At 47.3% G+C, this 26,331-nt stretch overlaps 1 protein-coding gene across 4 annotated transcripts in view; it reads right to left on the bottom strand.

Annotated features, from left to right (window-relative positions):
- Nucleotides 1-26,331, bottom strand: part of FLNA (filamin A) — a 139,464-nt gene that overhangs the window by 14,877 nt on the left and 98,256 nt on the right. The window contains exons 3-32 of one of the 4 annotated variants that reach the window (XM_075324200.1): nucleotides 24,871-25,119; nucleotides 23,309-23,406; nucleotides 22,894-23,041; nucleotides 22,698-22,816; nucleotides 21,826-21,903; nucleotides 21,571-21,733; nucleotides 20,806-21,006; nucleotides 18,719-18,856; nucleotides 17,435-17,561; nucleotides 17,169-17,305; nucleotides 15,857-16,050; nucleotides 15,662-15,775; nucleotides 15,445-15,588; nucleotides 15,235-15,358; nucleotides 14,829-14,989; nucleotides 14,404-14,494; nucleotides 14,150-14,319; nucleotides 13,959-14,076; nucleotides 13,491-13,753; nucleotides 12,771-13,368; nucleotides 12,516-12,689; nucleotides 12,265-12,427; nucleotides 12,022-12,182; nucleotides 5,264-5,434; nucleotides 5,039-5,162; nucleotides 4,809-4,965; nucleotides 4,165-4,354; nucleotides 3,724-3,747; nucleotides 1,563-1,810; nucleotides 1,197-1,286 (exon numbers count right to left, since the gene is read on the bottom strand). In XM_075324200.1, the coding sequence (XP_075180315.1) occupies nucleotides 1,197-1,286; nucleotides 1,563-1,810; nucleotides 3,724-3,747; nucleotides 4,165-4,354; nucleotides 4,809-4,965; nucleotides 5,039-5,162; nucleotides 5,264-5,434; nucleotides 12,022-12,182; nucleotides 12,265-12,427; nucleotides 12,516-12,689; nucleotides 12,771-13,368; nucleotides 13,491-13,753; nucleotides 13,959-14,076; nucleotides 14,150-14,319; nucleotides 14,404-14,494; nucleotides 14,829-14,989; nucleotides 15,235-15,358; nucleotides 15,445-15,588; nucleotides 15,662-15,775; nucleotides 15,857-16,050; nucleotides 17,169-17,305; nucleotides 17,435-17,561; nucleotides 18,719-18,856; nucleotides 20,806-21,006; nucleotides 21,571-21,733; nucleotides 21,826-21,903; nucleotides 22,698-22,816; nucleotides 22,894-23,041; nucleotides 23,309-23,406; nucleotides 24,871-25,119 (4,937 nt within the window). The remainder of the gene's footprint in view (nucleotides 1-1,196; nucleotides 1,287-1,562; nucleotides 1,811-3,723; nucleotides 3,748-4,164; nucleotides 4,355-4,808; nucleotides 4,966-5,038; nucleotides 5,163-5,263; nucleotides 5,435-12,021; nucleotides 12,183-12,264; nucleotides 12,428-12,515; nucleotides 12,690-12,770; nucleotides 13,369-13,490; nucleotides 13,754-13,958; nucleotides 14,077-14,149; nucleotides 14,320-14,403; nucleotides 14,495-14,828; nucleotides 14,990-15,234; nucleotides 15,359-15,444; nucleotides 15,589-15,661; nucleotides 15,776-15,856; nucleotides 16,051-17,168; nucleotides 17,306-17,434; nucleotides 17,562-18,718; nucleotides 18,857-20,805; nucleotides 21,007-21,570; nucleotides 21,734-21,825; nucleotides 21,904-22,697; nucleotides 22,817-22,893; nucleotides 23,042-23,308; nucleotides 23,407-24,870; nucleotides 25,120-26,331) is intronic. The other 3 variants (XM_075324202.1, XM_075324201.1, XM_075324203.1) reach the window with 3 other exon arrangements.

Here is a 26,331-nt window from a genome sequence, read left to right as displayed (position 1 = left end):
GGAAGGAAGCAGCATGTGGGCTCCAGCCTCCGTACCCGCAATGGGTACCTCAACCTTAACAAACACCTCCGACATGAAGTGGGGTGAGAAGGGAGCATGCTGGGGGCCCTCGTATGGGCCCTCTTTTCTTCCATCCGACATAGTCAGCAGCTGCTGCTGACTAAACAGTGGAGCTATGCGTGGATGTGTTGCCTCCTTCGCACAAAGCACAAAACCGGTGAGCCAGTGATCCCACTGGGGGTGTATAGCCAGAAGGGGAGGGGCCTTACACTTTTAAGTGTAATACTTTGTGTGGCCTCCGGAGGCAATAGCTATACACCCAATTGTCTGGGTCTCCCAATTAGGAGCGAAAAAGAAAATAACGCAAGTCTGCGAAAATATAATTTGATGAATTAACAATGGAATTTAAATACAAATGTAATGGGGAAAACAGAAAAAAAAAAAAACAAGTTGCATGATGAAGTCTTTGCAGTAAGTTTATCCAAAAAAACTTGGCAAACCTGGAAACATGAATTCTGCAAGAGACCGTTACATATTTCTGAACACATGGAAAAAAAGTGAAATGAGACGGACGGGTGGATGTAAAGTGTTAACTCCTTCCTGCCACCCGATGTTTGGAGGCTGGTTGGAAATCCGACAGACTAAGACTTAATGAGATGTTTGTAGTAAGAAGAATGGGAAGATGTGGCAGACATCTGGAATTTATGAAGCGGAGAGGCATGAGCCCAGCCATACGGCCCCACCCCACAACCCATCCACACCCCTCCCAAAATTTTATTCCAGTGGAAACTGAGGAAAAGACCATATCTGGAACAATATACACAGGGAAGGAACTTTCCTTGGAATTCGTCTTTTGTTGTCACAGCCGAAGCAGAGAGGAGAGTATTCACACTGGACTGGTGACCATATACCAGCAGAGCTCGGGGACACTGCGGAAGGCAATGCGAGTGCTGATGGCGCATGCAAAAATCCTCACATGCAAGCAAAGCGCTAAAATCTACAAGAGCAAACAAGTTATGCCTATGCAACCCCAATTTACTCAAACAGCAGCCTCCAAAAACTCAATTGTGTTACTTCTAATAAAAGACTGGGTGCTAGAGCAGGATTTGAGTTTTCGCATTCCAAAATTTCTTCCCTGTTCCAGGATGGTTTTTCCCCCCTTCCATCAATACAGTTACTGTTAAAAGTCAGGGTACCCAGGGTTGCTGCATGCCCGGGTATGCGTATGGTGGGGCTAACTGCTGCTGAGCCATCTGCTGAGGCATCATTTGCTCGCCGTCCAGAGCCTGCGTTGGGAGGTGCAAGAACAAGTTAGTCACAAACTACAACTACAACTTTCAGAACATTTTAGAAACAGTTTAAACCAGTGGTAATATTTTATCTCTGGCCTAAAAATCATTAATCAGGAGCACACCACCACTCAAAGGAGAATTAGGGTTGGTGAGCTCCTGAAGAAGCATAATCGCGAAACCTTTCCTGTTTTAAGATGTTCGTTGTATCCTTTCACTTTCGAAAATGAAATTTATGTCAAAAAGTGAAAAATAAGTCTACTCCATACTTACTGTAACTTGGAAGGGGCTGTTCGGGATGTGCTCCCCGCCGAAGCGCACACAGATGACATATTTGCCAGGCTGCGGGGCAGTGTAGAAGATATCAAAAGTGCCATCTTCATTTTCCACAACATCTACGTCCACTTCTGTGCCATCCGGGGTGCACACTGTACAGGTCACTTTACCCTTGCCGGCGGCTTTGGCATCAACTGTTATTACAGTCTCTTCACCGATCTGGATGGTGGGTCCGATGCCAGCACCTGTACAGAACCGAGATGTGGGAATAGGGTGGGGTACATGCGAAGGTACATCGTAAGGTTGGGGAATCTACTTTTCCAACCACTCTCATGCATTACCACGCCAAGATGTTGAGAATAAACTATAAGTTAACATTGACAGCCAGATCCCTTCAGTTCTACAGGAAGCTCAGTTCTCAGGAAATTTGCTGCACAAGATTAAAGATTGAGAAATGCAAGTAGTGGACAACCCCTTTAAATCATGCAGAAGTCAAAAGTGAAAATCCAAAAGCTCAACCCCACTTGTTGGAAGTAGAGGGGAGGAAAACATTTACAGGACCTCAATTCTGCGGCCACATTGGTTGTGTATTGCTGCTGGAGCAGAACTTTATGAATGTCCTCCTACATGGAGCTTTCCCATCTGATGAGTAGGCTTGGCGAAACATGTGTTCACCACAATGACTGCAAGGCCTAAAAATAAGTTGCTGGGGATGCTGCAGTTAGGAGGGTTGGAGGTTTCTGGGCTGGAAGTGGCCATGGACTAACATGACCGATGAACTAGGGTCCTGTGAATCATTGCTCAGCTCTAGTCGGAAGTCTTCAGATTCAGCCACTTTGGATTGGGACACTGAAATTTGCATGTTGAAAAAAAACCTTCCACATTAGTTTCTAAGGAAAGTAGGCACGATTAAGAAATTTAAGACAAGCTTCAGATTCTTAATCCACATGACATTTCGGGCTGTGGTGCTTTTTTGTTCCTTGGTCAGTTTTCTGTGGCTGTGGAGTTTGTGCAGAAGAGTGACAAGATGAAGGTCACCACCAGAATTTGTGATCTAACCGTGGATTTGTGCATGGAGCAGTCAATTTCCTGAGTGACCAAATTTCCAGAAGAACATACGGAAGTGAAGAGCAGGAGGGGGTGAAAGTGTGCGCAGCAAAGTGGAATTAGAGATGCAGTTAAAGGGTCGAAGACTTGAGGAGCCAAACAAAGCAACATGCAAGAAGCAAAACTGAAAAACCACGAGTCAAGAACCCCACGTGTCCCACCACCGAAAAGCAATTATACCAGGTTTGGTTTTTAAAGGAATTACTAAAAAAAAAAAAGATTGTCAGAAATACTCAAATCTAAAGTTAGGCCACGTTGGTAGGCAATGGACAGTTCTAGAAAGAGCGCATCATGCTTTAAATTAGGAAAAGCCACCCTCCCAACTGTTAGCCCATATGGCCAGTCTGAAAGAGGTTTGGGCTATTTACAGCTGTTACGTTTGAAGCCAAAGAACAGAATTCTCTTTAGGATGTAGGTTGGTGCATTGTATATGAAATATCTATAAAAATAAAGGCGTCGGAAAACCGGACTCCAAGAGGGGACCACCCACCGGACTCCAAGAGGGGACCACCCACCGGACTCCAAGAGGGGACCACCCACCGGACTCCAAGAGGGGACCACCCACCGGACTCCAAGAGGGGACCACCCACCGGACTCCAAGAGGGGACCACCCACCGGACTCCAAGAGGGGACCACCCACCGGACTCCAAGAGGGGACCACCCACCGGACTCCAAGAGGGGACCACCCACCGGACTCCAAGAGGGGACCACCCACCGGACTCCAAGAGGGGACCACCCACCGGACTCCAAGAGGGGACCACCCACCGGACTCCAAGAGGGGACCACCCACCGGACTCCAAGAGGGGACCACCCACCGGACTCCTTTCCCTGTAAAAAAAAATCCTTTCATGCAAAAATTTTACAAAGCACCATTGCCATCATGGAAATTTTAAGGGCCATAAAATTTGGCATACTGAGCTATACCCATAATAGCCTCCTTATAACAGCTGTGAATGGCTAGGCTCGGACTGCCAAAAGGATCAGAAAAATTACTTTCAACTTAATGTAACGGGGAGAGTAAAAGTTTAGTCAAGACTAGCAAGCGGCTTACCTAGCCCGTGACCTCCGATTGACACTGAGGTGAAAGGGCAAAGAGCAAGGAAAGGTAACGTGAGACAAGGTGACAATGTGAGGGTAAAGTGCATAACAAAAATACACATCAGCCGAGATCAATTTCACATCTTGATATGTTATGCCATAAACCGTGTGCAGCGTTGAGAAGTGTGTATGTAAAAAGCAGCGTGAGGAGAGCAACGGGACGAGGTTCCGGCATCATACGTTCCACCCTACCCTACTCAGATTTGTACACAAGACTGTCCTTGATGAGCTCATTCCTTCACCTGCGGCATGATCGATTTAATTCGGTAACATCTCGGTCAACTATACAAGCTGCTTTATTGAGGTCTTAAATGGTGTCCAAGGAAGGACAAAGTAAATGAATGAGCCTCATCTCCATCGGGCTGGACCACCTTCTACAACCCACCAGTCTCACCTGTCACTGTGCACTTGCTGGCATCGCCTGTTGGTACGGCACGGATGCGGTAAGGTGAATATGGGATCTCATCACCACCGTACTTTATGAGAATAGTGTAGCGCCCAGTCATATCGGGCACGTAGGACACAGTATAGGTTCCATCTTGGTTGTCACGGATAGTGGCCTTCTTGGGTTTGCCTTCAGGATCCTGGAATTAGGGATGATTCACTAATGAGTCACATTTGCTACCAGCAGAAAAGATTAGTTATTTTAATACTGGAATCAAGTTACAACCCAGCTCAGTAGATGTGGGATGATAAAGCTTGTATATTAATATAAGCATTTGTCTGACATCTATTCATCCCAAACACATGAATGCTCAGCTGAGAACGTAGGACGTTGCTGCAGCTCAAACGAAAAGGATTAGGCATCTTGAAACCAATATGCCCAATCCTACCAATCTCCACCCTCACGATCTATACAAGTTAGAAGTCAGTTGTCCTGCTGACTTGGGCAGTCACCGTTACAGTGCATTAATCAGAGGTCTACAGAAAATCCCTTACATACTTCATCCATAGACCATTATTTGGTCTTCAGGTGCATATGATCCAGCAGGTGTTCAAGGTACTTTGAGATGTCGTGTGACAAGTTGTAACACTTACTGTTATCTGAACAGCAAGAAGCCCCTCTCCAGCATCCTTGGCATCAATCGTGAACTCCACAGGTAGACTGGCAGGGACGCCGGTTGTGTTTAATCCTGGGCCACTGGCCTTCACCTTACTGGCATCATGAGTGGGCAGAACCTTTACTTTGAATGGACTGCAGAGAAAAAGTATTAAAGACCTTTCCAGTATAAAACAAACATCTCATGGGAGGTACTGTGATAACCAACCTGCGCGGCACCTCTTCATCTCCATACAGAACCGCAATGTTGTATGGTCCTTCTCGGCTGGGCACATAATTAACCGTCTGAACTCCATCTCCATTGTCAACAATCTCCACTGGTTCGACAACACCTAAAACAAGTACAAATGTACTCAAATACCACCCAAACTGAAATAATGAAGCCAAAACAACAATCAGTAGTGCCTTCGTGGACATCTTTCCAACACTTTACCTTTTGGTCCTTGGACTTTCACTTGTAATGGGGCTACGCCAGCCTTGCTCGTGTCTACACTGAAGGATTGGGGAACATTTGCCCTTACAAGTCCTGGGCTCAGTCCTGGACCCGAACACTTCACCTTGCTGCTATCAATGACATCGGTAACGGGAACCTTGAAGGGACTGCCTGCAGGGTCCATAGGAATCAGGTTAAAGCCTTCATCTCATGTGGACTTTCATCAATGCCCAGAAAAGCAGAGACCCCCCCCCCCCCCCAAAGTGTTGGAACAAACGTTCCTTTAAAGAAGGGAATTTTGTTTACTTACCGTAAATTCCTTTTCTTCTAGCTCCAATTGGGAGACCCAGACAATTGGGTGTATAGCTATTGCCTCTGGAGGCCACACAAAGTATTACACTTAAAAGTGTAAGGCCCCTCCCCTTCTGGCTATACACCCCCAGTGGGATCACTGGCTCACCAGTTTTAGTGCCAAAGCAAGAAGGAGGAAAGCCAATAACTGGTTTAAAGACCAATTCAATCCGAGGAAACATCGGAGAACTGAACCATACCACATGAACAACATGTGTACCCGAAAAAACAGAAAAACCCCGAGAAAACAGGGCGGGTGCTGGGTCTCCCAATTGGAGCTAGAAGAAAAGGAATTTACGGTAAGTAAACAAAATTCCCTTCTTCTTTGTCGCTCCATTGGGAGACCCAGACAATTGGGATGTCCAAAAGCAATCCCTGGGTGGGTAAAAGAATACCTCATGATAGGGCCGTCAACGGCCCTCTCCTACAGGTGGCCAACCGCCGCCTGAATGACTTATCTACCTAGGCTGGCGTCTGCCGAAGCGTAGGTATGCATCTGATAATGCTTGGTAAAAGTAAGTAGACTCGACCAGGTGGGTGCCTGACACACCTGCTGAGCCGTAGCCTGGTGCCGTAATGCCCAGGATGCACCCACGGCTCTGGTAGAATGGGCCTTCGGCCTTGAGAGAACCAGAAGCCCAGTAGAACTGTAGGTTTCAAGAATTGGCTCCTCGAGCCCCCGAGCAAGGGTGGATCTGGAAGCTTGCGACTGTTTACGCCGACCAGCGACAAGGACAAAGAGTGCATCCGGGTGGCGCAGGAGCGCCATGCGGGCAGTAGAACCTGAGTGCTCTCACCAGAACCAACAGATGCAAATCTTTCTGAAATTGATGGACTGGACGAGGACACAAAGAAGGTGAGGTGATATCCTGATTGATATGAAAATGGGATACCACCTTAGGGAGAAATTCCGGAACCGGACGCAGAACTACCCTGTCCTGGTGAAGGACCAGGAAGGGAGTTTGTATGAGAGCGTTGCTAGCTCGGAAACTCTCCTAAGAGACGAGACCGTTACTAGAAGGCCACTTCCCGTGAAAAACGGGAAGGGAGACATCCTTCAAAGGCTCGAAAGGCGGCATCTGGAGAGCAATTAGAACCTTGTTCAGATCTCAGGGCTCTAACGGCCGCTTGTACGGAGTGCTGAGAAGACAAACTCCCCGTAGGAACGTGCGTACCTGAGGAAGTCGTCGTTTCTGAAAAAATACAGATAGCGCTGAGACTTGTCCCTAAAGGGAACTGAGCGACAACCCATTTTCCTACCTAGATTGCAGGAAGGAAGGAAACATAGACGATGCAACCGGCCAGGGAGAAACACCCTGCGCCGAGCACCGAGATAAGAACATCTTCCACGTCCTGTGGTCAATCTTGGCGGACGTTGGTATGCTAGCCTGTCTCATGGTGGCAACCACGTCCTGAGGTAATCCTGACGACACTAGGTTCCAGGACTCAATGCCACACCATCCGGTTGAGGGCCGTAGAATTCAAATGGAAGAATGGCCCTTGAGACAGCCAGTCTGATTGGTCTGGTAGTGCCCCCGGTTAGCCTACCGTGAGGCACCACAGAACCGAGTACCACAACATCCTCGGCCAATTTGTAGCGACGAGGATGGCGCGGCCGCAGTCGGTCTTGATCTAGCGCAGTACTCTGGGCAACAATGCCAGAGGTGGCACCTAAGGTAGCTGGAACTGCGACCAATGCTGAACTAAGGCGTTTGCCGCCAGAGCTCGATGATTGTGAAACCGTGCCATGAAGCTGGCACATTGTTGTTGTGCCGTGACGCCATTAGATCGACGTCCGGCCTCTGTCAGCGGCGCCAGATCTCCTGAAACCCGTCCGGGTGAGGAGACCATACTCTTTCGGCAACACCTCAGCGACTTAGGAAGTCAGCTTCCTAGTTTCCACACTTGGGATGTGAATTGTGGATATGGTGGATGCCGTGTCTTCCACCCACATCAGAACCTGCCGGACTTCCTGGAAGGCTTGCCGGTTGCGCGTTCTTCCTTGGTGGTTGATGTATGCCACCGCTGTGGAGCTGTCCGACTGAAGTCGGATATGCTTGCTTTCCAGCCGCTGTTGGAAGGATTGTAGGGCAAGATACACTGCTCTGTGTTCAAGAACATTGATCTGAAGAGTGGACTCTTGCTGAGTCCACGTACCCTGAGCGCTGTAGTGGAGAAAAACTGCTCCCCACCCTGATAGACTCGCGTCTGTCGTAACTATCGCCCAGGACGGGGATAGGAAGGACCTTCTTTTTGACCAAGAGGTGAGAAGAAGCCACCACCGTAGAGATTCCTTGGCCGCCTGAGAAAGAACGACGACTCTGTTGAGGGACGTCGACTCCTCGTCCCATTGGCGGAGAATGTCCCATTGTAGTGGACGCAGTAAAACTGCGCGAAAGGAACTGCCTCCATTGCTACCATCTTACGTAGGAAGTGCATGAGGCGTCTCAATGTGTGCGACTGGTTCTTAAAGAAGAGCTTGCAGCCCGTAGTGAATGCTGTTTGTCTAGCGGCAGCTTCACTATCGCTGAGAGAGTAAGAAACTCTATGCCTAGATATGTTATCGATAGGGTCGGGGTCGGATCTGACTTTAAAAAGTTGATGATCCACCCAAAACTCTAGAGAGTCTCCAGCGCAACGTTCGGGCAGTGTTGGCATGTTTCCTAAGAGAGTGCCTTGACAAGTAGATCGTCTAAATACGGGACCACAGAGTGACCCTGAGAGTGCAGGACTGTGACTACTGCTGCCCTGACCTTGGCGAAGACCAGTTGGACTGTCGCTAGCCGGAAGGTAGAGCTACGAACAGAGGGTGTTCGTCTCCTATAACGAAGCGTAGAAACGCTAGTGCTCTGGATCAATCGGCACGTGTGGATAAGCATCCTTGATGCCTAATGATGCTAGGAAATATCCTTGGGACCTTGAGGCGATGACATGGCGGAGGGATTCCATCCGGAACCGCCTGGTGTCCACGAGCTTGCTGAGCATTTTTAGATCCAGAACGGGACGGAACGGCCCGTTGTTATAGGTACCGCAAAGAATTTGGGGTAAAAACCGTGACCTTGTTCCTGAAGAGGAACGGGGGTCATCACTCTTTCTGCCTATAGAGTGCACCCTGTTTGCAGAAGAGCAGCGGCCCGGCCGGGAGGTGGAGAAATTCTGAAGAATCGAGTTGGAGGACGAGAAGTGAGCTCTATCCTGTACCCGTGAGACAGAATGTCTCACACTCAATGGTCATTGACCTATGGCAGCTAAATATCGCCAAGGCGGGAGAGCCTGCTACCGACCGAGGCCGCAAGTCATGAGGAAGCCGCCTTGGAAGCGGGTTTTCAGACTGTCGCTTTTTTGGGCGAGACTGAGCCCGCTAAGAATCTTAGCTCCTCTGATCCTTTTGAGTCCACATTGGACGAGGAAAAATGGGACCTGCCCGAGCCTCGAAAAGGCCGAAAACCCCGACTGCCTCTTGCTCTGTTGGGGTTTGTTGTGTCCGGGCTGAGGAAAGGATGAATCCTTACCCCTGGACTGTTTGATGGTTACATCCAACGCTCACCAAACAGTCGGTCAGCAGAAAAAGGCAACTGGTTAGGCAACCTTTTTTGGAAGCAGAATCTGCCTTCCATTCACTTAACGAGCAGACCAGGCTCTGCTTAAAAACACGGAGTAGCGGAGGCTACCGCCGCACGGTTCGCAGAGTCCAGGACAACCTGAATCGCGTAAGAAACAAATGCAGACATTTGAGAGGTTAAGGATGCCACCTGCGGCACAGATGTACGTGTAACCGTGTCAATCTGTGTAAGACAAGCTGAAATAGCTTGGAGTGCCCCAAGGGAGAGAATGCCGGAGCCAACGGTGCGCCGACAGCCTCATAGATGGCTTTCGACCAGAGATCCATCTGTCTGTCAGTGGCATCTTTGAGTTTGCAGTTCCATCTCCCACTGCAACTATGGATCTAGCTACAAGCCTGGAGATTGGAGGATGCCGCTCGGGACATTGGGTCCAGTCCTTGACCAAGTCAGGGGACAGGGATAACGTGTATCCTAAGCCGTTTGGAGAAGCGCATATCTGGATAAGCGTGGTGTTCCTGGACTGCCTCTCTGAAGGCAGAGTGGTCCAGAAAAATACGTGAAGCTGACTCCTCCACTGGAGGAGCTGTGAGAAATAACCCACATTCTATAGATGGACGCTATAAGATTATTTACTATGGCGTCACAATCAGGTGTATCCAGATTGAGAGCGGTCTCAGGATCAGAATCCTGAGCCGCTACTTCCGCCTCATTACACAGCGAGTCCTTCTGTTAGGACCCTGATGAAACCGAGGCCGCTCATAGCGAGCCCACTTAGGCTGTCTGGGACTGACGTCCGTGCAGAGCCATGACTCTGGGATGCGTGTGACATTCCCGGAGCTGTTAGTTATTCCACACTGAGGGGGGCCATGGATCAATGATTCAACAGTGCCCATATTGTGAGAGACATGTCCGGACTGCTAGGCTTCTAGTATCATAGCCATAGTCTCAGAAAAACTGTCAGTAAATACTGCAGACACCGTCCTCATCCCCTGGCCATTAGTGCATACAATGGGAGTCTATGTACCTGCCGGCCGTATAGCCGTACATGCTGTACCAGCTGTATAGAAAAACATGTGGTTCTGCACCTTTGTTTTACACAGAGAATATGCTGATAACTCCTCCGCATAATCCAGGAGGGTATATACAACGTGCGACCAAACAGTGCAATGTATATAGTACAAGCATATCTATAAGTGCACTTCTGCACTAGTGGGGTTAGCACCACAGGTGCTGCTTAACGCCTGTTACAGCGATTGTGTGACTATCAGAATGCCAGGGTCTTCCACACTTGTCTCTGTATCTACAGAAACTGACACTAATGGCTGCCGGTGTCCTTGTAGAGAAGGAAGCCGTGGGCGTGCCTGAGAAAGTGCGGGAATCCGGATTCACAGTGCACACAGTGAGAGGGGTGGAGTATGCAAAACATACTCCAGCTCTCAGCTCTGCTCTATGCAGCGTCACGCCCCTACCCTGACTGTCAGGGCTGTGGGCGGTAACGAAGGGAGACTAGGCCCAGAAGCCGGGGACTCGAGTTAACAGCGCGGCCGCCGTAAAAGCGCGGGCCGCGCTGAAGTCCCCGGCGCACCACAAGTGCCAGCCGCGCCGCAGTTCCAGCGGCCGGCGCGACCGATTCATAGAAGTGGCCAGCGTCCCGCCCCTCTCCTGACTGGCAGGTCTGGGGGCGGGAACGAACGGAAGCAGGCCGCAAAAGCCGGGGACTCTAGTTATCAGCGCGGCCGCCGTGTAAGCGCGGGCCGCGCTGAAGTCCCCGGCGCACTACAAGTGCCAGCCGCGCCGCAGTCCCAGCGGCCGGCGCGACCAATTTCCATAAGTGAGCCTGCTTCAGCAAAGCTGAATGAGGCCATGGCACAGGCGCCGCAGCGCTGATGTCCCCCGGCGCACTACAACACCCAGCATGCTGCGGTGTGAGCGCCAAATGCACGGGGACACAGAGTACCTTGAGGAAGCAGGGCCATGTCCCTGATGTACTCCGCTCCATCCAGCATCTTCTCCAGGGGCTGTAGATGGAGCACGGTCTCAGTGCCTGGAGACCGGTAAATCCCACTTCACCCAGAGCCCTGTAAAAAGGGATGGGGAAGGAATCAGCATGTGGGCTCCTGCCGCCGTACCCGCAATGGGTACCTCAACCTTACAAACACCTCCGACATACAGTGGGGTGAGAAGGGAGCATGCTGGGGACACTATATGTGTCCTCTTTTCTTCCATCCGACATAGTCAGCAGCTGCTGCTGACTAAAAAGTGGAGCTATGCGTGGATGTGTTGCCTCCTTCGCACAAAGCACAAAACTGGTGAGCCAGTGATCCCACTGGGGGTGTATAGCCAGAAGGGGAGGGGCCTTACACTTTTAAGTGTAATACTTTGTGTGGCCTCCAGAGGCAATAGCTATACACCCAATTGTCTGGGTCTCCCAATGGAGCGACAAAGAAAAGGAGTTTCCAAGACCCCGTCAATTAGCAATTCTGTCCCGGCCGCAGCAGCAGACAGCCGGAGCCGCTCAGTCTTCTGATACAGGCTGCAGCTGGGTACTGCACATTCACCTCCCCTTCAGATCAATAGGTGGATGTGTAGTATCTGGCCACAGCCATTATCAAAAGATTAATCTCCAGAACTGAGCATTTCCAGTGCCCTGCTGCCACCTAGAACAGCTGACCGGCAAGAGTGCCACGTGTCGGACCACAGCTTATCAGACATTGATGACCTAAGGAAGGGCCATCAATGAAGGTAGTGGACAACCCCTTTAAGTATATTCTAGCAATATACCATTGCTTGGAGTTAGGATTACCCCTTTAATAATTGCTTACTCGATTGCAACCGTGGACTCACCTGGAACCTGGTGTCCACCATATGTGACGTTAAGGCTGTAAGTGCCAGGCTCGTAGGGGATATATTCCACAGAGCAGCTGCCATCTTTGTTATCTGTGCAAGACATTTTGGCCTCAGATGGGCCTTCAACAGCCAATCCCAGACCCCCGGTACCAGCTCCCCTATAGAAAGAAAATAAGTGTCTTCAGTTGGCCACAAAACTGCAATCAGTTAACCATGTAGTAAATATGATACAAAAATTACCTTGTTTCCACGGTAAACTTGTTGGGCTTGTTTGTGGTTCCACTCTGGATACCAGGACCATGGACTCGGACTCTGGTTGGGTCACAACCTTCTGTCACGGGGACCCTGAATGGACTCTTTGGTACTGGACTCCCGTTGTAGGACACATCTACAGCGTGAACGCCTGAGCAGACGGGACACCAATAAGTAGAACCATTTATACTGACAAGAGTGATATAAAACAAAAAGTGATGCAAGAAAGAACCCCTCACCTTCTTCATATGGAGTATACTCCACTTTGTATGTACCATCCCCATTATCCTGTACATAGGCTTCAGTAAAGTTGCCTGAAGGATTGGACACCCTGGTCTTGACATGTGGACCTCCACTTTTGGAGAGTGCCCTGGCATCCACGTTGAATTCTGTAGTGGCTTCTCTGAAAACTCCTGCAAGGAATTAAAGCAATTTTGAGTCACATTTTACCAAAATGCTTAAAATTAAGAATGAATAGTTATTTGTTACTGCACCTTTTCCTTCCACTCCAGGTCCAAACACCTTAACACCGGATGTATCCACCGCTGGAGTCACTTGCAGTTTGCTGGGGAAGTTGGGCACCATTTGGCCGCCATATTTGATAGTTATGGTGTAGATTCCAGGGTAAAGTGGTATGTATGTAATAGTATATGTTCCGTCCCCATTGTCTTGGATATGGACTTCGGCCTGCATGCCATTGTCTGATATAATCTCAATAGTCAACTCTGCATTGCCAGCGTTTGAGCAGTCCACATTAAACTTGCCAGCTTCTCCAACATGGGCATGTTCCAAGCCAGGACCAGAACAAGTCACCTTTGTTGGGTCAAAGGAAGGCTCAATCTTCGCCTTGAATGGAGATCCGGGTATATGGGTGTCAGCAAAAAGAATATTAATGTTGTAGTCACCATGTTCTGTGGGCAAATAAGACACAGAACATGTTCCATCGCCGTTGTCCAGACACTCAATCTTGGCTTCACATGGACCTTCAACGGTCAAGCCGAGGCCTCCTTGGCCAGCACCTTTAGTATCGATGGTGAATGGGGCAGAAGAGCCCACACTGCCTCCTTTCAGCCCAGGCCCATAAGCCTTAACCTACAGAATAGTGAAGGCAAGTACAATTACTTAAGGAGCTCTCCACTTTGGCCCCAAACAAATATTCGGGACAGTCCTCACAAACAAGTAAATGGTGCCAAACAATTGCTTAATGTACTTGCCTTTGAAGGATTAGTTGGTGGAACAGCTTCAACAGGGAAAGGACTACCAGGTACTGGGACTCCATCATAAGTAACCTCCACTTCATAAGGTCCTTCTTCCCGAGGTATGAACTTAACAGAACTATTATCTGGACTTAAGCCTGGTTCTACTTTGCAAGGAACAGATTTGTTCGACGGGCCTGTAATTTTTGAAGCTACTTTGCCTTGTCCGCCAGCACCTTTAGACTTCACCGTGAACTCCTGGTCTTTTCCAACTTCCACCTCTGAAGACACAAATGAGACGAAACGTCATGTGAAAAATACTCATTACATACAGTGTGTAACGACAACCAGCTCATACAACTGAAAAGATATTAGCTTTCCACATTGATGCAATTTCACATTTTGGAGAGTATATTTACAGAAGCAATATGTAGGCGAGTTTTGGATTTAATCTCATATCTATATATACAGAGCAACAATACATACTGTCACCAAGTCCGGTAACTTTAATCTTGCTGAGGTCCAGAGTTTGACCAATGTTGACAGGGAACGGGCTTTTGGGAATATGGTCTCCTCCATAGGTCACGTTTACACCAATATTACCCTGAAAAAGAAACAAAACTAGAAGACTGCAAAAGAGGGAGAACTTTGACACCCAGAAATTTTTGAAGTCTTACCTGTTGCACTGGGGTGTATTTGACAGTATGGGAGTTGTCAAGATTATCAATGATTTCAAAGTCCTTCACAGCATCCCCTTTGGCCGGGCCTGTGAAGTTAACGTCTAATTTTGCTTTGCCAGCTGCTTTGGTGTTTACAGTGAAGTGGGTGGGTTTGCCAATTTCCACACCTAAAAATAACCCAAAAATAAGTTTGTTGAAAACTTGTGAAAGTCTCTAGGGTGGTGATCACACCAGCTCCCACTATATCTTACCGCTCTTGTTCAGTCCTGGTCCTTCCGCCTTCACTTTACTGGCATCATGAGATGGGTCAACCTTGATACGGATGGGGCTCATTGGTGTGGCCTGAAGGAACAAGGCGTGAAATAAGTTGGAGTGCAACTATAATGATGGCTGAGGGAGCTTTGTGACGACAGTACCACTACAGGACTGACCTCCAAATCACCAGTGGTGGCCAGAGGCAAAGATTACAAAATCTGAACATCACTGCTCCGCTCAACATGTAGCGGACACTGCTGAAAACTGCATAATAGCTGATCGGTAGTAACCGGCAGCAGCTGTGCAGTCCATTATATCTTGGCTTATTTGAGGAACACAATTTATGAAGATTATTAGTTATTCCAGTCCAGATTCATAGTCCTGAAAGTAACGTACAGTTAACAGGACATCGGACAAGTACCTGGCCAGCAAACAGAACCATGATTGTGTAGCTTCCAGCCCCGGGTGGGGTGTATTTCACTGTGAAGGTGTCGTTATCGTTGCGGATGATGTCAAAGTCAATGTCGGCTTCAGCTGGACCCACAACACCAGGAGCACATTTGATGCCAATGCTCACATCCCCTACGGAAAGATTAGTAAAGGACCATCAATCACTACTCCAATCTTGGCAGCACATTGTAGACAATGACGCCAAGAAAACTACATCTTAAACTGGATGAATTTTCACGGCTTGTCGTAAGACACCCCCCCCCCCCCCCCCCTTCGTCCCTGAAGGCTAGATAAGGACAAGGCAGCAGTTTTCCTTCCAGATTTGACTTTGTTGTGTAGTTCTTGGAGGATGTAGTATAGATATTCTTTTTACCCACCTTGTCCGGCTTCTGTGCAGTCCACGGTAAAATATGTAGGTTCATGCGCTTTCAAGCCGGTTTTGGCAACACCGGGTCCATATACTTTAACCTTATTGGGATGGCTACCAGCACCAATAGTCATCTAAGATAAAAAGGATATTTTTTTGTTATCCAGAATAGCTTATTTTTTCCTCCAGGTCACCATTAGATTGTTGGGATGAGACGTACCCTGAAAGGACTATTGGGAATGTTCACGCCACCCCAGGATATTACGGCCGTGTGCTTCAATGGCTTCTTTGGTAAGTAGCTGCAGCTGTAGGTCCCGTTGCCATTATCCTTAGTGGTAACATCTACAGGGTTTCCTTCAGAATCCTAAAAAAGGTCCAGTAGGTTAAAACTATTTGTAAGGAGATGAAAGCTTCCCATAACCAGCAGAGCTACTTACCTGCACGGAAACCTTAAGAGGAGCCTTCCCTCCTTGTTTGGCATCCACCGTGAACTCGGCTGGTTTATTGATGGACAGTCCAGACTTCTCCAGACCAGGACCATAGGCCTTCACCTTCAGGAAACAATAAAACGACACTCATCCAAATGGCTATTCCTACAAGTGTAACAGACACTCATGTTGCAATGTTCTTACCTTCTCGGGATAGAAGTCTTTGGGGGCTGGTTTGATTTCGGCCATGAATGGACTCAGCTTGATATCTTCATTGTTACACAACACATGTACGGCGTATTGTCCAGCTTCCAGTGGCCAATATCGCACATCACAAGAGCCGTCTCCTTTATCATCGCACTCGATCTTGGCTTGTGAAGGACCTTCCACGGAAAACCCTGTACAAAGGCAGTGTACACATAAGACCAATGGGAGCCAAGAAATGCATTGTAGCGAGTGCTAGGAAGGTGTTTAAAGGGAGTGTCCAATACATATCAGGAGTGGTGGTAGTATAAACTCATAATCAATAAAAAAAAGGCATGACTACAATGTACGGCGTGGCTTTACGTTGCCCACCCACAAACAGCTTCATTTGCTTATGAGTGATGGTCAGGAGACCCCAAAATCAGGATGATTACCTGCACCTGGTAATTCACACCTCTCCAGAACTACTTTTTTGGTACACGAGTGTCATGCAGAGTTGTCTTACAGTGATGTTGCTAACATACACACTTGGCCTCAGCGGTCTTGGGCCATACATGCAAACATCACCGCTCAGGCCAAGGATTGGCCGCAGCGGTCACCATCCCAGCATTACAGGGACCACTAGTGAGACATTCCGGCTAGTACCCGCTTTTTTTTGGATTACAAGATGTCCTTTCCCTCCCAAAGATTTGAGTAATATTGGGGAGAGGGGGTTGGGGTGGAGTGGAGCAGGGTAAGATGGTGGTGGCAGGACTAGAGTGATGCTGCGGGTGTCCCGGCGATCCAGGAGCCATCCCCAGTGGTAAAAGCACAGTCGACATTTAAAAAAATGGCTCCTGAAGTCGCCGCGTGCGCAGATTTAACTCTCGTCACAACAACAAGCCGAGAGCTTATCTGCATGCGCCACCTCCAACCCATTCATCTTCCAGCAGTGAACTGAATAGCGCATGCACAGATGAGCCCTCGGCTCAGAGCTCAAACTGCACACGCGTCGACTCCGGGTGCCATTTCTTTAAAGCCCACACTGCCGATATTGTTACCTATAATCCCTGAAGATGGATCCTGCAGCATAGCCGAGACCCCCACCACACCTACTCCACCACCGCCCCTGCCTCCCTGTGACCCAGTTTCCACCCCATCCAGTGAGATGCAACCAGATAAGATGGACCCCATTTACCCAAAATTACCATTTCACTCTAAATATGGGGTGAGACTTATAAAATTAAAAACAAAAAAAAACAAAACCAAAAAACACGATATGTCTACAGCCAAATTGTTTACGTAAATGTATAAACATTCCTATGGATCTTACCTAGAGTGCCCACATCATCCCCAATTGCTTCAACTACAAAGTCAGCTGATTTTCCAACAACGCCTCCTTCCAAGCCAGGTCCCCATGCCCGGACTTTCTGCTGCCCACATTCTGTGCCGACCTTCACCTCAAATGGACTAAAAATAAAGAAAAATTGTTAAAAAAAACAAAAAAAACCACCAAAACGTAAAGATATGAAGAAAGTTGTTTCCAGATCTACAGAATGTAGACGTCATGCAGCAGGTATAAACATGTCCGTCACTAACCTTTTCGGGATGTGCTGTCCTCCCCATGTGATTGTCACAATGTAGTTTCCAGGCGTGCTTGGATAATATTCAAAATAATAGACGCCATCTCCCAAGTCCTTCTGCTTAACACGTTCCTCAGTTCCCTCTGTCAAAAGATTTTTGTAATGTTTGTTGGAGCCAAATAGTCAGGTGAGGACAATAAAAATGTGCAGGCTTTGCCTATGGCTATGATTGTAAAGTGTCGGCTTCTCACCATCCAGGATTCATGTAAGCCACAAGGGTCATGGTGGTACAGAATCTTACAGGGGCAGATCCCCAGATGTGCAGTGTCCTTACTTTGCTCCTTCCGACTGGGCTCATTTGCTGCAGCTCTGCTAGTCCTCAATGAGTGCAATGTTTAAGCTCCACCCTCACCACTGATTGGCTACTTCCATCCTGTGGGCAGGGCTTAGAGCTCAGAAGACTAGCAGAGCCACAGCAGATATGTTATCAAAAGTACAGCTAGAAGCCCGGTAAATACTAGAATCAATATATGTCAATTTTATGCCGATTCTGGTGCTTAAACCTGGTGACGACCACTTCAAAATAAAAAACAAACGCCACCCCCCCCAAAACCAAACGCCGCCCCCCCCCAGAAACCAAACGCCGCCTCCCCCCAGAAACCAAACGCCGCCCCCCCAAAAACCAAACGCCGCCCCCCCCCCCAAAACCAAACGCCGCCCCCCCCCCCAAAACCAAACGCCGCCCCCCCCCCAGAAACCAAACGCCGCCCCCCCCAGAAACCAAACGCCGCCCCCCCCAGAAACCAAACGCCGCCCCCCCCCCAGAAACCAAACGCCGCCCCCCCCCCCATAACCAGTTACTATCCTCAGTAATCTGTCAGATTGGATCCCTAATGACGTTTAATCTGAAAGATGCTTTTCCCATAAGAACGTTCCCATCAGAAGTTCCGCACTTCATAGAGTCCAGCAGCGGAATGGGAAGGCTTCCTCTCGGGGGAACCCTTAAGCAGGAGCCAATTTCAGAAACTTGGAATTTGTGAAGGGATACAGCTAAATACCACGGGCTGTTAAGACCAAGGAATTCTTGACAGGACAATTTACTAGAAGCTCATTGTCCTAGCTGCCATTAAGGACTGCAGAACTAAAAGGGATAAAAGGGCTGCATGGTATTTCAGCAACCAGCCAGTAGAGGGCATCACGCCAGATGTAAACCTCATTTCCATACAATCCCTGGAGAGATGTTTTTTTCACGTACAGATTAGGAGGAAACAGCAGGCATGTGTCCCAACATCTTACTCACTTGGTCCCTTGACTACAACTTTGAGTTCTCCACTTCCGGCTCCTTTGGTGTAGACCTTGAAGTCCGCAGTCTCCTTTACACGCACCCCCTTTGGCTGCAAGCCACGGCCCACAGCCCGACAGGCGCTGGGATTTGAAGCTAGAACATCGGAACAGACATTTCGTTATAGAAAACTATTGGAAAAAAAAAATAAAAATACACCAAACATATGTTCCTACTCCACCACAATATATTATAGTGGCAAATTCGGAGCGGATGTGGTACAACTAAAAGTAAACCAATTTAAAGAAAAAAAAAAAAAAAAATGTAATACACGTAGCACACAGCATGCAGATATACCGTAAATCTTTCATGTCCCCCAAACTAGCAGAGAGGACGACGAAGCAAGAGACAGGAGCAAGAGATCCAGCGATCAGACCACCTTCCCCAGGTGAAGGCATGAGGGAAAGAAGGAAAGAAAATGAAGAAATCTGAGCAGACAGACGTCATCAGTAACCAGGATTTGGGAAGGTGCCTGGTTTGGCTACCCCCCAAGAGGAGAGGATTGAACCACGGCAGCAAGAGAACAGCTAACGACTTAGGGCTCATTCAGATGTCGTATGTCTCGGTCAAGTTAGAAGACTAATAAACCATCTTATTCCACCCCTTCCTCCAAGAAAAGCTGATTAAACCAACACTTTGTATGAGAAATCACAGACATCCGAATGAGCCCTGAGGTGGAGGTGGACAGGACAGAAGGACATTTACACCACCGAAAATATGGTTTAGTATGAGGTCACAAGGCTGAAAATACATTTGCATGTCCTTTATAAGAGAAACATGGCAGATTGTGACAAGCACTCAATTGTACAGGAAAAATATATTCCAGAGGAAGCCATATATAGATGCACTTTTCGTGCCCCCCCCAAAAAAAAAAAAACTTGGGTAAAAAGTGGGTGCGTCTTATGATCCGGATATGGCTTACCGGAGCGCCAGTGATTGAGCAGGGTTGGCGATACTGAAGGCTCGGAGGAGGGGAGGGGGGGGGGGGGCGCCACTGCAGTGGAGCGGCTCCGGAGAGGCACAGGACGGAGGGTCAGCGATGCGGCAGGCACCATTGAATCGCCCGCGGTTGACTTCAATAAAATGGCCACAGAAGCAGCAGCGCATGTGCAGATTGACGCGATGTACAAAAATAAAAAAATAAAAATTTGAGTCCTACCTATGCACACGCCACCTCTGCAGCCATTTTCTTGAACTTCATCTAATCAACCGCAGGTTATTTAATGGAGCCCACAGTACGCAAGCAGATCAATGGCACCTGAGACACCCTTGAGCCCGCAGTATTGCCGATCCTCGAGCCATTGACCCTCCCTGAGCCACCCCACCTCCCGCAGCATTGACGACCTTGCCTCCTGTGACCCTCCACCACCGCCGCTCCCCCCCGATGAGATATTTATAAGACGCACTAGGATTATTAAAGAAGGACCCTCATTTTAACATTACATTTTTCCCGGGAGAGTTTTATAATCCTTCGAGTCTTCTAAAGCGACAAATCTTTAGGCGGACATTCAATTTTGGGACTGGCCGGGTCTCCGGTTAGTTTTTGACTTTCTACAGCCTGTACAACTTTGCAAACACCAAATTTTGCATTGGCTAAAACTTCTGCTCATGACTATCAAGTAGCCAGTAAGTGGTCGTTATGGCTCAAAACAAAAAACCCCCAAACAAAAAAAACCCCACTTGTGTCTCAATCCAGCTTGACACTTCTGGCTTTGATGCAAACCATGTACGATTCTATTAATGGGGTTGTCGGGGAATAAGGACTACCTGTATGGCACAAGAACCAGGACCTGATCTCACATATTGCCCGCCTTATATTATAGGTTCCCAGCCGCCTTTAGACGTGGCTTCCCCTAATGTTTGTCTAGGGTACCAGGAGTGAGACCCAAGGAATCAGCTGATTTTCATTATAAGGGTCTTTTCTGTTGAGACAACCCCCCCTTAGTTTCTTAAGTTTCACCTTCGTGTTTAGTATAGGAATCAATACAGAGACACTGTTTAGAATAATGGCGAAACACGTGGCTGAGACCTCCAGAAGGGCTCACCTTGACCAATTGTGACTGTGTAGGGGCTTTTAGGAATCTGTATTCCTGCAAATGTGATATAAATTGTGTAGACTCCTTCCAAGGTGGGTTTGTAGGTGCAGCGGTATGTGCTGCTACCCTTGTCCTCCAGCAGGAGTTCGGAGGTATCCTTCCTTCCATTCGGGTCCTGAATTGTCACTTCTACTTCTCCAAGACCAGCACCTAGAATAAACAATGAAAGTTACTTAATGTTGGTCTTATTCGAACTTGCCATTTTTTATATGTGGTGATATGTGGTGTAAATAAAGATGTTCTGCCACTTAATTCCATGGCCTGACGACTTGACAATGCAGCTCAATCAAGAAGTGATTAGTAGGGATGATCGAATACCTCAAAATATTCGGCTTCGCGAATATCCGACGAACAGGTCGCCCCTATGTGAATATTCGATGTGCAAAGTCTATGGGTTCCAAATAGTTATTTGGGTTTCCCATACTTACATTGCACATCGAATATTCGCGAATAGTGGCAACCTATGCGGCAAATATTCACGAAGCCGAATAGTTGAGGTATTTGATCATCCCTGATGAGGGCTCGGATGGGTTTTCAAAGGAGACAGCTGGTTTAAATAAGATGCCCTAGATTAGGCTGCAATAGACCACAGGATTAGCAGCTTTCAACAGTGCCATATGCAGCAAGTCACAGCGGAGGCTACAGCTGCTTCAATGGACACACAAGTTGCAAAGAAAAAGTAACGCCAGTCTGGGTTTTTACTAGTAGTCTTACCTGCAGTGAAGATCTCAAAGTAGGTGGTTTTGTTTGCAATGTTTCCGGTGGCTTCTAGACCAGGTCCTTGTGCAGTTACCCTACTAGAATCCCCAAGAGACTTGTCCACATTCACCTCGAATGGGCTCTTCGCAATATGCTGCCCAGCAAAAAGGACAGTAACCTGAGAGAGACCAGCAATAAAAATTATCTGCTATTGTGGAAAAAAAACAAAATCTCAAAAATATGGACACTATAGTCCCAGCACCATCTTACCTTGTGTAAACCAGTCACTTTAGGAATATAGTAAACGGAGAAGGTTCTGTTCTTGTCATTGTTTGCAGTCACTTTAGCCTAAAAGACAATAAACCATCTCAATGACTGAAAGTTTCATGATTGTCAGCCCCATCTATTAAACTGTGCTGTGGGTAGAGATTGGCATATTGAATCGCATGACTAGTCCATTGGCCAGGAGACTCAAATCTTACCTTTTAACATTTTTAAGTACAGCTTTTCCTTAGCTGGGCTGGGGGACGTCATCAATGTAGCGTCTCCAGCCCAGCTAATTAAAAGCCAATGCCAGACAAGAGATTCCCAAGAATCCCGATCAGCAACTAGTGACTTATGGACTAGACCAGTGTTTCCCAAACTCCAGTCCTCATGGCCCTCAACAAGTCATGTTTTCAGGATTTCCTTACTATTGAACACGTGATTGAATCATTACCAAAGGCATCGCCTGTGCTGTATTAAGGAAATCCTGAAAACATGACCTGTTGGGGGTCGTGAGGACTGGAGTTTGGGAACCACTGGACTAGAGTATAGTGAATCAATCTGCCCAGGTTTCTCGTAGGTGTCAGCTTGATTTGATTTTTCAAATCACTTTAGGTCTAAAAGAACGCGTGACAAGATATTTACAGTGGTCAAAAGGACTACAAGAATGCCTCCTTCATTACAAACCACTACTTTGAAATCACAAAGATTGAAGAACAGAGGGAGAAGAGTCTGCTGGTGGCTTCTTCTGGCTTCTCACTCAACTTGAGAAGAAACCCAGTCAAAGAGGTAGACCTCCAGCAGACGCCATTCCCAAATCATTGAGTCAGTCGCTCGGACAGCAAGACTCTCCTGACCGGTTCCCTTTAATATCTTACCTCTTCTCTGTGACCTGCAGGATCCTCCACGTAAACGATGACTTCTCCAAGTCCAGCACTGATGGTCTCTACAGTGAACTCTGCACGCTTTTTCACCATGTTACCAGTTGGCTCAATTCCTGCATGAAGTTATGGATTTTATACCAAAACGTGCTTCACAGATAGTTAAAGTTGGAATAAAAATAAAGCCATGTACCTGGCCCGTATGCTCTGGCTTTCTTGGGGTTGAGTTTGGGTCTGAGTGGAGCTCCAGGCTTCAGCTTGGCTTTTGGGAACTGAGACAGGTAGGTCATGACTGAGTGCTCGTCTACATTTGGATCTACAATTTCCTCGGGAGTGATGACCTGGAGAATAAAAAAAAAAAAAAAAAAAAAAAAAATAGCAAATGATAAGTTCAGAGGACTAGGGAAAAAAAGTGACATGACTTACTGTAGCATATGTGAAAAAAAAACTGCTTGGTGGACATATAGGTTGTCCCTCCTATGTTTGTATAGGACACCTGGGCATCTCTGGACACTTTATGCTTCTGATGGGCAATTTCCCGGTCTATGTGCTGAAGCGTACCAAGATTTGATCAGAACCCAATCAGTCCTTTAAAAAGGCCAATTTACCTGTGGAATTCCTAGCCAGTCATCGGCCTGCTGCATGGCTTCACGTGCATTGTCCACTGGCTTACTGGTGTCCCAAGAGTCCCAGTCCGGGCACAGGCCTAAATGGAAAGAAAAAAATTTTTTTTTGCAGCCATGTAAACAAAGTGTTCATGATGTTCTACTTCTAGGGTAGAAGTCCGCTCCAAGAAAAGTTACTGTTTAATGCTAGACCTAGATATGGTCAATGACACCAATATAGCTCATAGGTATAGGGAGAAGATGCCAATCAGTGGTGGTGGCAGCCATGGCTCAACTCTGGTGACCTTTGGCTGGTCGGCTTCTATCAGACCACAACCTGTTGTGTTTGTTTAATTACAGATAAGTCTCTTCTCTTTCCTTTCCCATTATCTTATTTATATTCAGGTATGCACTTGCTTATTTTGTTGGCCCCTTCACATCTTGGGAGGGGCCATTTATACTCCATGCACAAACCTTCAGTGCTGGCTATATTCTTAGGGTGGGTGTACACGATCAGGGTTTGCAGTGTTTTGGGTGACGTTGGGTGGTGGCACCATTGCGTTTTTTATAGTGCCAACTACCACGATCAGGCAAGGACAGATCAGGGTCAGGTTTAGGGTACTCCTAGTCTGTACAGGAACATGTGGTTAACATCTCCCCTGGTTTGTTCATCCCAGTGCAAGTGGAAAAGCTCAGTCGTAACAAGGGCATGGTTGGACTACACAGCAGCAGGCTTACTAGTCTGCTAGTAAATCTTCTACAGATAAGAATTTGATTGAGGAGCCCAGTAAGTGATATCACTGGAGTCCAGGTCCAAGATCCATTTTGCTACTTAATCTGAAAACTGCTTAATATAGGGACTGTTTTCAACCATCCACTTGATCTCAACAGGGCCAAGATGACCATTATTAAAGTTAAGGAAGTTGTCCTTTAACCTGACAAGCTTTTGAATTCCTATGTTTCTCGCCAGTAAGTTAACTTGCCTCCTCCAGTGCCAATTCAGTGTTGTCAGCACTGGCTCTCCCAGGGCTCACGTGACCTGTCACACAATCCCTGCAGCTAGTTAGGGCTGACTTCTCTCCCCCTCCTTCAGACAAATCAAAACAAAAAGTGGGCTGTAGATTCTCGCTTCCTCCGAATGTCAATTAAGTGAGGAGAGAAGCCAGTGCTGATTGACCCTAGGGATATAGGTCATGTTAGCCCTGGGAGAGCCAGTGCCGACACCACTGAAATGGCACTGGAGGGGGTATAAGTTATTTTACTTGAGAGAAACAGGGATTCAGATGAAAATTGTTTAATTAGTGCACAACACTGATAGGGTTTTCCCCAATCACCCCTTATGGCAGAGACACAAGATGTAGAGTAGACTTGAATCCAAAACAAACTGAACCTCCATTTCTCAAGAACACAGATTTACACCGTAGCTTACCAGGCTGGGGGGTCTTAGAATACAATTGAATAGGAATTCTGACCAAGAGATCAGTAGAGGGCTCATTGGTTTGATCTGCGTCTACTCTACATGTCCCATAACTGATGACAGCTATAAACAAGTCCACGGCACCTACCAGGAGCGCAGCTGTCAACGAGGGCACCCAGAGCTTTCCCACTCTGCCAATCTCTGCTGAAGTTTGTGACCGGTAGCTGGGGCAGTTTGTTCTGAATCCATCCCAAAAGCCTTTGTTTTGGTGTCTGTTTTTTGGTTTCTTCATCCTCCTCTTCATCCCACATCGGCATGGAGATGGAATAATGCAGAATAAGGGTCCAGATAAGACCCAGGATGAGCTTGAGGTTTCCATCAACGATGGCTTTACTGTCTAAAAAAAAAAACAAACAAAGAAATGTAATTTTTGGTTTTAGTATTTAATATTTCATAAAAAAAAACCTTGAAATCCAATATCTAAATCTCCATTCACAAGATAAAACCTCAGACCAGAGTGTACTGAAACTGCAAATATTTTTATAGAGCTGTGGCAGTCTCCTCAAGGCTGAATGCCTGGATCAGACAATGTTTAGTCTCCGACAGTTTCCTTAGAGTGATAAATCTTTGGCAAGACCATGGAGGACACTATTTAGGCAGATCTTCAACGTAAACCACATTTGACCGTTCCTAAAGGATCAGTCTGGAGAGACGGCGGCTCTAGATGTGACCATTAAAGAGAATGGCCATGTAGGCTCCATGGATGGCTTTTGGTTAGAGGACAATTCGAAAAGGGGATGGAAACATGAAACACGCCTAAAACATAGTGATAAAAATCTCAACATGTAGCTCAGGAACAAGAAGCTTACAAATAACCCTGGAAAAACCATGTGTTCCCACTCTGAGCTTTCGATACCCAGCCAGGCATTGAGTGGGAGGCGGGAGAGGAAGCAAGTTGTCCAACATCCACGTTTAAGGCCTACTAATTGTTTCCAGCTCTGCTAGGAAGGGGCTTTCCTCTGCAAGTCATCCTGCAACATTGAAAGACGGATCATGGCTGTAACAAAGGACGACTAATGCATCCAGCACATGCATCCGAGCCAGTAATGGATGTCTGAATTTACGATAAAGGAAGGGGGAAAAAGGGGGGAAAGGAGGTAAAGAGGAGGAGGTCATGTCTTAGAAAAGTCTGCTGCTAAAAAGTCACAACTGGGATTCTTACCAAGTTCTCCTAAACAAGCCGGGTTATAGAGAATAAGCCAAAATGTGGATCCCAGGCAGCAAAGTACAAGATTTCACGGAGGCTTTAGCATACAGTAACAACCAGAAGACAAGAAGAAGATGTCGTAGCAGCCAAAACTAGTAAGACTAATTTCCATTTAGGAAATATGTATATTTTAAGTTTAAGACTCAAATTTAACTTCGACCTTGTGAAAATCCCTGACCTCCCCCGATTCTGCCGCAGTTTTTCATTTTATGCTGCGTCGTTCCATTGCAGAGATATTCACATTTGTTGCTTCTGGAGCACAATGTGAAATCTCTGCTTGCAGTGCAACAGGGCTTTTTTTTTTATAGGAGTGGTCGCCAATCGTAGACTGCTAGCTAAGCG

This window comes from Anomaloglossus baeobatrachus, chromosome 9 (assembly GCF_048569485.1).
Source record: "Anomaloglossus baeobatrachus isolate aAnoBae1 chromosome 9, aAnoBae1.hap1, whole genome shotgun sequence".
Classification (NCBI taxonomy): Eukaryota; Metazoa; Chordata; class Amphibia; order Anura; family Aromobatidae; genus Anomaloglossus; species Anomaloglossus baeobatrachus.
Note: the sequence above shows the minus strand (reverse complement) of the source record. Positions and strands in the feature narration are given on the sequence as shown.